General features: G+C 31.5%; 1 protein-coding gene across 1 annotated transcript in view; it reads left to right on the forward strand.

Annotated features, from left to right (window-relative positions):
• Window positions 1–4,169, forward strand: part of LOC108756636 (dihydropyrimidine dehydrogenase [NADP(+)]) — a 65,834-nt gene extending 61,665 nt beyond the window's left edge. The window contains exons 13-16 of the mRNA XM_018500606.1: window positions 3,180–3,356; window positions 3,458–3,682; window positions 3,786–3,943; window positions 4,043–4,169. Coding sequence (XP_018356108.1) covers window positions 3,180–3,356; window positions 3,458–3,682; window positions 3,786–3,943; window positions 4,043–4,115 — 633 coding nt within the window. The 3' untranslated portion in view covers window positions 4,116–4,169. The remainder of the gene's footprint in view (window positions 1–3,179; window positions 3,357–3,457; window positions 3,683–3,785; window positions 3,944–4,042) is intronic.
• The last annotated feature ends 7,298 nt before the right edge of the window (window positions 4,170–11,467 follow it).

An 11,467-nucleotide genomic window follows, 5' to 3' on the forward strand; every position in this document is an offset into this window, starting at 1 on the left:
CTTATAAAATATATAAATTTTATAAAAGAATTTCGAGAATACAACATAAAATTGTAATACTAATATATAATTATAATTATATCCTGAATTTCTTATCTTATAGCAGAATGCAAACGTTATTAATGCTAATTAACTGTCGTTTTCGCTGTTTAAGTCGAATCGATTTCATCAATATTATCACTGTTTAAGTCATCAATTGTATCACAATTATTCCCATTATTTTCAACATGCAACACGTTTTGTCGATTTCGGAGTCGTTGCTTTAATGATCTCAATGCTTCGATAATGACCTCTTCGAATATTAGTTTGTGTTAATTAAAAATTGCCATCATTGCTTCTGTATGGATACATAAAAAAATAATATAAATTAATGCAATTTTTTCATGTAAATTCTTCTGCTGCAAATATACGATATATGCGAGACATTACTTACAAAATTCGAATATTCTTCATAAAAATCTTGTAAAGATTTACAGCAGAAGAATTTACATGAAAAAATTGCATTGATTTATATTATTTTTTTATATACAATAAAAATCTTATATATATATATATATATATAAGAATGTTTTCATAGTAAAAAGGAACCTATTGGGATTTACAGAGAATATATTAGACAATAATTTATTATATTGTACCTTGTCGATCTAGCAAAACAAGTCCAAAAGATGCCTATAACTTTGTTCTACCTAAAGAATTATACATGTGAGAGTCATATAATAGAAAAGAGAGAAATTATAATTGATATTGTTATGATTTTGATATATATATAGACGAAAAAAAACAAGTTCTTATGAGAAGCACCTACATAAAAAAAAATGTTTTATTAATTTTCCTATATGCGACTTACAATATGATTATATAGTTTATCAATTGGAACACGCACACACGCACGCACGCACGCAGTTTGTAAACTACCAAAAACATTTTTCATCTAATTTGGGAGTCAAAACAAGGTAGTTATACAGAATACGGTACTTTTTATCCTTCAAGGGCAGCGGGAGTGGATTTTTGTTTACATTAGAATCGAATATATGAAACTTTCTTATGAACAACCTTTTGATAGGACCAGTGTTATGCATAGATGATTTTATATAGATGATTTATATAGATGATTTATCTGAAAACTCATCTGAAAAGTTCCAAATAACTTTCTTTACTTTTAAGACTACAATTTATTCGTTTATAAATTTAGGTAGCAGTTTCTTCTCAAAATAATTAAAAAATATTAAATTTTAATAACTCATTATTTATTTTGTCTCTTATAATTTTCAAAGAAATAATGAAAAATTACAACAAAGAATTATAAACATTACTTGCATGGTCGCAAAGATGTCATAATCATTGTTAACCATTCATTGGTTAACCAATCACAATCGAGCTAGCTTGATGTCCACACATTTATTCATAAATCTTTATTGCGTAAAAGCAATAGTTTTTTGAACATATTATCGTATTTATAAACGATTTCATCGAGATTGTTGCTCAGAATTGAAAAGTTCCACTGGTGCTGATGACGGCAAAGACATGTTAAACTTAAAAAACATTTTTTTTACATTTGGATAAGAATGAAGAGAATTTAGATCCTTTGATTTTGATTCCAAATATAAAAATGCTTTTATATTGCTACTATCTGATTGTATCAAATTAAAAATTCCCTTTTTTTTATCTACATCACGGAAAAAATCTTCTCCATTACTACTAGAAGACGATTTATTTTCGGAAGTAATTATATTTTGAGAATATATGTTATGAAGTTCTTGCAAAAATAGTTTTTTGCACTTTGCCATATATGGTTCTATTAATTTAAATCTTCGCAAAGAAATAGTAGCCAAGATAAACTGCTTATTTTCAAACGATTTATAAATATATTTAAATGTATTTAAATTGTATTTCTAAGCTAAATATCATTTCAACTACCAGTGATTTATAAAATGATAAATGTGTAAATTTCGCTTTTCTTTTAATACAATAAGTGTGAGTGCTACCAAACCTAGAAAAGTCACTTTTTCCTCTTGTAACATCGAAACTTGTTGCCAAGGGAGACATGATTATATTAAATTCTTCTAAAAATTCGATTTTATTTGGTCTCAACTTCAATTTTTCAAAAAGGATGTTAAGCTTCACTTTATACAAAAAAATCTTTTTAATTGCGTCATATTGCGAATTCCATTGTGTAACAATAGTTAAAATTTACACTTACATTTATTAAAACAAATATCAGATGCTACTATACTTTAAATGAGATATATGTTTGAGGCAGGTATATGTTTGATGAAAAAGAGAAAGAGATTTCTAGTGCAAGAATAAAAAGACTCATTTAAGTGCAAGTAAATGATTATATATGCTATTGGATGCACCCACTCTCTTCCTGAAACTGAAAATTTTTCTGCAAACATGAACTTCATGGAAGAAAATATTTTAATATTGTGCACATTTTTAGCAATGTGAAATATAAACTGAATTATCTAAACATCATTCTAGATAAAGATGACACTTTTTTTCATCTAAAATGCAGATAATTAATATTTTTATTATCGAGATAAAAATAAGATAATGTCAAAATTTCATCTAGATAATTTTATTTAGATAAGATCAAACACTAGATAGGACAAATATTTTTAGAGTTTAGTTTGTAATACTTTACGTGGGCCACCCTGTATATTTGTATTCCTGTTGAATGATCTTTCTATTCCAATCCGAAAATGGCTTTAATTCTACTTTTATCAACTTTTTATATCGCAATTCATTCAAACACATTTCTTCTTCCAACCGCATTATCTCTTTCAATGTAATTCTATACTTCTTTTCTGTAAATCTTTTCGTATTTCACCTTAAAAAAATTTTACTTGTAGTGCGCAAATTTAATAATAAGTAATAAAGATGGAAAGATACAAGAATAATGTAAAATAATTAAATTTTCCCTTTTTCTTTGTTACTCGTTCGTTACAATTGGCACATGATACCTCAGAAATCAAAAATCCAAAAATCAACCCAAAAATATATAAATTATTAATGGCTTCCTCCTTGATGAATGTTTAGATCCACCAGTGTCTGATTGTAAATAATTACCTTTTTTAAAAAGTTATATAATTATACAGAAATTTGAAAAAATTCTAAGAAAAATTTTTGCTCGAGTATCGTGAATAAAAAATTAATCGAATATTTTTAATATATAGGTCTGTAGTGCCATTCAAAACCAAGACTTCACATTGATAGATGATTACGTGACCGGTTTAAAGGCGTTGTTATATCTAAAGAACTTGGTACAGACGAAAGATTGGGATGGACAGAGCCCACCGACGTTTAAGCACCAAAAGGGCAAACCCATATCCTTGCAACACGCTCTTGGCAAAGTAAGAATTATTCTAATAATTAATTAATCTAATAATTGATAAGTATCAATTATTAATATCTGCATAAATAAAATAAAATAATTTAAAAAATACTTCTGCAGAATGTACCGTATTTCGGTGAGTATCAAAGGTTGCGTGAGCAAAAGATAGCTGAGCTAAAAGCGAACTCAAATCCCTTAAACGAAATTGTTAAGACGATGCGACCGGCTCCAGAACCAATTGCGCCGATACCTACTGTTAAGGACATAATCGGCAAAGCATTAATTCATATTAACAACTACAAAGAATTGGACAACAGGAAGCAAGTGGTCGCCTTGATTGACGATGTACGTTAAATAATGTTTTAATTATTCAATTATTTAATTTATTGTTAAATTATTTAATTTATTGTTAAAATGCAATATTGTATTTACTTGCTATTATTTCCAGGACATGTGCATAAATTGTGGCAAGTGTTATATGGCTTGCGCGGATTCCGGATATCAGGCTATCACCTTTGATTCCGACACCCACATCCCAACGGTGACGAATGATTGTACCGGTTGTACGCTTTGCTTATCCGTCTGCCCAATTATCGATTGTATCACGTAAGTTGCAAATATATCTAATTAGTTTTACCACGATTCTCTGTTTCAAATGTCTGGTTTTAATCTTTTTCAATTTATTCTTATTCATTTTATTTCCAGTATGGTCCCGAAAACGATTCCGCATGTAATTAAAAGGGGAGTGTCGCCGAAGAATGTAATCGAAATTTGTTAAATAATAGATTTACGTTTCTGTCAAAAAAGATTTATAGTATCATTATTTTGCGTACAAATAATTGATTATGGAATTATTGTTATATCAAACAAAGAAATAATGTTATACATGAAGTATTTCACGTGAAAGTTAACCATCCATTTTCCAAAACATTCCAAATTTTGGCAAAATTTACTAAGGTTAATAGGTTTGAGGATATAATCTGTTGTGCAAAGTTTTAGACTTTTGGTCTAGCTAAATAGCCGCAAAAGGAATAAATTTTACGATTTATCATTGTTCATATATTATGTCTTTCTCGATTTTTTTTATAAAAAGTGAAATTAATAAAATAAAGTTAGTACCGTTTTCCATAGAAGAATGCCTACTCTTTCAAGTGCGATGTTCTATTTTGAGTAATTCTTCATTATTATGACATAATTTATATTATGTACTTTATCAAATTCGGGATGGCTGTACAAATAATTATAAACGTAGGACTCGGACTTACAAATTTTGCTAATCTTATAGCACACAATCTTTTCCTTCTTTTCGCTCGGAGATGACTGACTCTTTTTCTCGATGTCATCACTGTATTCCCAAAATACAAATAAATATATCTTACGATTGTCGTTCAACTTTATCAGCTTTAACAGTCCCGTCTCGCAAGTCATTACGAGATAAATACATGTACATATATGAATATCCTACATTATTATTCTTGTTTAAACGTTTTAAATCTTTAAAATCGCGCAATAATGAGGGACTAGTTCTGATTTTTGTTTTTAATAACTCTAAATATAGTATTTTATGTCAACTTTACAAAACTACAATCTGGGGGTCCAGTCATTTTTGAGATATAGTAATTTTAGAAAGACAGCGATACAGGATAAAATGTGTCCAACTACTCGGCTACGCGCATTGTGCCGCACCAGCATTTTTCGAGAATTTCAAGTGTGATATATCAACAAACAATTTCATGACAGCAGAGAATTAAGGTTTAACCTCGCTGAAACACGGTACTGTGTAAATCGTTCTTAAATTTTTCATTGCGATTTTGTCACATATGCTTGGATTAGATAGTATTTTATATGATAATAAAAGCAATCACATAAAATTGTGAAGTCCTTGTTAAAATGTTTAAGTAAGAATTCTTTTCTGGTCAGAAAAATCTTGTCCCGAATCGAATATCGGGTCTCGAATAGAAGTTTTTTTATTATGAATTATACATTATTGGATCATCTACGAGTAGAAAGATTTAATATGTCGCTAGTATGCAAGTAATCAGGTCATATAAACAAATGTATGTTTACTAATTGATATTTCTTAGTATCAAAATAACTCAATTTGTGAGTAAATTAACAAATAATATAAAAATAATGTGATTTATGATGTAAATTCTAAGATAAATGAATAAAATATGGATTTGGAGATATGGTAGTGTCTCAGCGCTAAGCCAAGCGTAGCGACACTACCGTGTTTCCTTTACGCGAGCCGGCGAGTTGTGAAGGATCGAGATTATTGGATCTTAATAAAGACTGAACCGATCAAGTTCTAAGTGTGCTCAATCGATTGCATCCGCTCGCAATATATAATAAAAATGTTTTTATTTTTTCTTTGCGGCTTTGCCCTACAAGCGGAGCTCGATATTGCGATCAAAATCTGAATCTTTAATTTTTAAGATACATCGTTTGTCATTATTAACGTCCCCAATCAGCAGACAATGTTTTAAAAATATTTTTTAAACGTTTATTCATTAATTTTACATTTTTTATGATTCGTTTTTAAAATTCATTAATTTAACGTTTATTTAACGTTTATTTAATGTTTATTTTAAATTTATTTTTTATTTGAAATATTGATTTGAAAAAACATTTTTTAAACATTTATTTAACGTTTATTAAGTGTTTATTTTACATTATTCATTGTTAAATAAAGATTTAAAGAAATATTGTTTAACGTTTATAAAATGTTTATTTTACATTATTCATTTAAAATGTGATGATAAAAAACATTTATTTCACATTTATTTAACGTTTAATAAATGTTCATTTCACATTAATTATATTTGTTTGAAATAATGATTTAAAGAAACATTTATTTAATGTTTATTAAATTTTTTTAAATGTTTATATGACGTTTAATAAATGTTTGTTTTTTGTTATTTATTTATTTAAAATATAATTAAAAAAAATTTATTAACATTTATTTAACATTATCTGACGTTTATTATAAATATGTACAAAATATTATTTTCTAAACCTCAAATTAATAAAAAACGAGTCAGAATAATCAAATAATCACGAAAGAGAAGTTCATACAATATAATTGCGTTAAGTGTACATGTATGGCATACGAGTATATCGTTTTAAGTTATTATATTTTAAAGTTATTATATTATTATGAAAATGTGTGTGTGTGAGGCAATAGGTCAAAACACAAAGTAACGATCTCATTAAAATAAACAGAAAAAAAAGAAGCCAGATTATATTATAAAAAAACTGAAATTTTACTCTGAACATTAAGCTTTGATAAATATTTATAATAAAAACATAGAAAATTCATTATGTTTAAAACATTTATTATAAAACAAGTCAATAAGAATATTTATAAAAAATGTTAATATCGCCTCTACTGCACAAAGTTGCACAAAAATTGCAGCAATATTACAGATATTTTGCAGCGATATTATTGCAAATTCTATGCTGTGTGGACGTTATAGAAAATGTTTATACGCTATATAAAATGAATAACAGCCATCCTTTGCTAGAGTACGGATACCGAACTCTGTAGCCGTTATGATCTGCTGTGACAATGGAGACCCTACATATGCCGAGGTAATAGGCGAGGCGAGATCCGGAGTGCCATTGGAGGATCTTAGAATTATGGACACTACCATAAGAAAGGCTCAAAAGGCTCAAAAGGCCACTGGTGGTCTGTTAATTGAAATACCGGGAGATGGTTCCGGCTATAAGGCAGATAAATTCTTTAAAGTAGATTTCTTAACTTACATCCTTTGTGTCACAAAAGAGGTGTTATCTTCGGTTTCATTGATAAAATAGTTAAATTGTCTCATCTTCACTTCCATGAAAAAAACTTGGTTGATGATATTAATATTTTTCTAAATACGTAGGCTGCTGGAAAAGTTTTTGCAATCTAGTACTTCCAGTGGCGCCAACGTTCTGCTACTATCATATCCGTAAAATTAGACGTTTTTAACTTATAATTCAATTGATAGTTTGTACTCAAGCCAACTACTTTTGTTTGCATAGTATTATATTTTAAAAGAAGTTATTTTGTAAGAAAATGGAAATTTCGCGAGAAAATTTTCGGGCAATAAAAAATTTTTACAATTACAAATATAATCTAACTCCGAAACAATGCATCGATCGACTTTATTTGACTTTTCGAGATAAAGCACTATCCAATAGGACTGTTTATAATTGGTTTGCCGAATTCCAGGATGTACCTTTTTTAGTGATGAATTCCGTGAAGGTCGTCCATCCACGTATGTTGTTGTCACTAATGTTGATGCTGTGTGTGAAATGATTGAGCGAGATCGGCATATAACATACCGCGAGATTCAGGCATCCTTAGGCATTGACATGAAAGCAATACATACGATTTTGTATGATCACTTGAGCGTACGGAAACTTTGCAGTCGTTGGATCCCACACAATTTGATCGAAGCTCAAAAACAGGTGTTAAATGGAGCAAAGAAATGCTCAAGAAATTCAACCGAGGTCGGTCAAATTTGGTCTACAACATCTGGGGACGAAACATGGATCTATTCGTACGAGCCCGAAAATAAACAACAATCCACTGTTTGGGTATTTCAAAATGAACGGAAACCAAAAGTTGTTCGTTCACGCAGCCAAGCAAATGATTGTTTCTTCGGTTATACCGGACATGTGACAACCGTGGCTTTAGAGGATCGAAGGACTGCAAATACTGATTGGTATAGAACAATTTGTTTGCCAGAAGTCATAAATGAATTGCGTAGAACAAACCGAAATCGTCGCATCATCCTTCATCGTGACAACGCCAGCTGTCACACAGTACGTCAAACCGTTGATTTTTTATAGTAATAATGTCGAATTGGTGACTCATTGTCCGTTTTCACCTGATTTATCACCTAATGACTTCTTTTTGTTCCCAAACATTAAAAATAAGATGCGTGGTGAGCGATTTGAGTCACCTGAAGCAGCTGTTGAAATATTTCGTACACTAATTTCTGAGGTTACAATCTTAGAGTGGAAAAAATGCTTCGAAAATTGGTTCGAGCGTATGCAAAAATGTATCGATCTTAAAGGCGAATACTTCGAAAAATAATAAAGCCATTTATCGAATTTTACATATTTTTTTTTCATATTGTTTGCAGAAACTTTTCCAGCAGCTTACATATTATAAAATACTCTATTCAAGCCCTCATTATCGTTATCAAACTCTTCTAAATAATTATTCGCACTCTTAATTACCTTTTTAGTTTTAATATTCGCTCGCTTTTGTTTCAGGCTATCACCTTCTTCCTCATTACTTGACTCTTTACTTTTACAAACAATTTCTAAATGATCCGTTTTTCCACACGCGTTACATGCTCTTAAAGCGACAGTCTTTTGATGCATGACCTTTTTTTCCGCAACAATAACAGGTTACCGTTTTTTTTTCTTATCCATATAATTGAGTTCGCTTTCTGTGCTGTTCATCACCTTCCTCATGTCTGCTGCTTCACGTATTGCCAACTCCATGCTTGTGCTAATTTCCACTGTCTTGGCATACGTCAGTTGATGCTCTACCAGCAACCTCCTCCTTATCTTCTCATTGGCCAGCCCCCATATGAACTGTCGCAAAGCCGGATCTCTAACTGTTCCCCAAACTGGCAATGTATTAATAACTTCTTCAGCTTGGCTAGATACGTCTTAATGTCCTCTCTTTCCATCTGCTAGCATTCTTTGAATTTATAACGTGGTGCTATTACACTCAACCGCGATTGCAAGTGCTCTTGCATAATTTTCGCAAGACGTTCCAATGTGAGTTTACCGGATTTTCCGGTGTGCATAAATTGCAGAGAAGATCATATTCTTCATTTCCTAATAATGAAATAAAAAGCGATACTTGCTTTTCCTTCGGCACATCGTTCCCTGAGTAGTCAGTCTCTCGAACCATCTTGTCCATCTTTCTTCATCGAAAACTCGAACATGTTGCCAACGGTCCTTTTCACAATGACCTCTTTTACAATGGCTTCGTCACCACATGGTTCCTCTCTTCTAGCCGTTTCAATTTCTGCTCTCACTTTTGCTAGATGTTGACTCTCCATCGCCAGCTGGATTCTCTGATGTTCTTGTTGCTTCGCTCTTTCCGCTAAGACTCTTTCTCGTTCCTCTAATTCTTTCTGCAGTTTCAATAAATCCGTTGTCGTCATTTCTTTGTCCCTGTGACTGCGAATGACTTTACTATTTTCCACACGCTCAATTCCTTTCTTACAACTTCTTCGTAACTACCAATTATCCTCATCGCTACTGTAATGTATTCACGTTGGGAAACGTCTTGCACATACAATATATCGAAGCTCTATTACTTCCTTATATAATAATATACTCTTTATTAGTGGACTAAATAAAAATGTGTTCACTGGCCTCACCATTACAATTGAATATCGTCGGGAGAGCGTCCTCCTTTATTACGCTAATTGCGCCTTCTCCCACAGCGCCGCTCGGAAGAAAAAGTAAACTGTTATTGCAGCGCTTCCTACGTTATGGTAACTAAATAACCGATACACTACAAACATGAGGCTGCAAATAAAGAACAGGAAATCCTCTCACTTCCATGTTAAGGTTGGCGTTCGCCAGGGATGTATTCTTTCATCTATACTTTTCAACATTTATGGCAAATACGCATGCTTTGGACGACTGGAATGGAGGATTCTCCGTGGGAGGCTATAAAATTAGCAATTTTAGATATGTTGATGACATCATTTTGATTGCTATCTGAAAGGAGGAAGTGATAGATCTTATCGAGTCGAGACTGCCAGCTGCGAGATAGGACTAAAACTAAATCGCCAGAAGACTAAAGTTACGATCATAGATAGAAAGAACATCAATAGATGGATAGCGGGATGTGAGGTTGTCACGAGATTTGTACATCTTGGTGCGGTCCTGTCCAATGATGATGGTACCAGTGAGTGATACGTAAACGGATTGAGATTTCTAAAAGAGTCATGTCCCGGCTCACAAGAGTATGGAAGGATAAATAGATATCAACTAAGACCAAGAGGAGATTGGTACAATCTCTCGTATTTCCCATATTTATGTACAGAGAGACGTGGACGGTATTGAAAAGAGATTGGGGTATCAAAGCCTTCGAGATATGATGCTGGAGATACCTCTTGAAGATCCCATGGACGGCCAAACGAACAAATGTTTCAATTCTAAATGAATTGGAGATTCGAATCCGACTGGACTCATTGGTCTCGAACCGTATCCTTCGTACTTTGGACACATAATTCGATGGGAAGGTGGACTTGAAAATATGATCGTAGAAGTTAAAATCCCTGGGAGGCATCCGCATGGGAGATTACCATCAAGATGGGTAGACCAGGTGAAGGCATTGACTGATCCAGCCCTCTGTACACGATCAGTAATACTAGTATTAATATTAGTAATAATAATTAGTAGTAATAACGAATATTGACAATATTATTGATCGTGGTTAATATTGATGGATTGACGTAAAATACTGATGATGATTTAGATTTCTGATTCTTGAGCATCAATATCATGTGTGGTGGGGATATTGACAATAATACTGATTGTGTGAAGAAGGCGCGTCAGTATTTTTGTCAATCTAAACATGGACGAAATTATAGGAGACAAAGCAACTAGATGTGATAACCTCACACAATGAAGGCACTGAAGAAGTGATAGAAGTCCAAACAGAAACATTAGATACTACTCGAGATAAACTATTAAAACAGTTTATTGAAACTTATGAAACTTCACTGGAATTATGGGGTTCTAGTAATCCTTTATACGATAGTAGACAAAATAAATCATACACTTTTAAAAAGAAATTGAATTTGTTTGTGTAACTATTTTTTTAACAAGCAAATAGATTAGGATACAAGAAAATCAAAACATTTGAAAGTATTTAAATAAACAAAATGTGATATAATCAAAATTGTTCTCAATTCCTTTGTAAAAAATTTATTTTTCAATATTGATACATTTTGCCCTGGACAAAATAAATCATACACTTTTAGAAATAATAAGTAACAAACAAACAAAATTAATTTTAATGATGCTTAGTACTTGCTGGTGTGTCCGTCTTTTGCTTTTAATATTGCTTCCAGTCGACGAGGCACACTTTCGACTAATTTC

The sequence above is a fragment of the Trachymyrmex septentrionalis genome, unplaced genomic scaffold (genome assembly GCF_001594115.1).
Source record: "Trachymyrmex septentrionalis isolate Tsep2-gDNA-1 unplaced genomic scaffold, Tsep1.0 scaffold129, whole genome shotgun sequence".
Lineage (NCBI taxonomy): Eukaryota > Metazoa > Arthropoda > Insecta > Hymenoptera > Formicidae > Trachymyrmex > Trachymyrmex septentrionalis.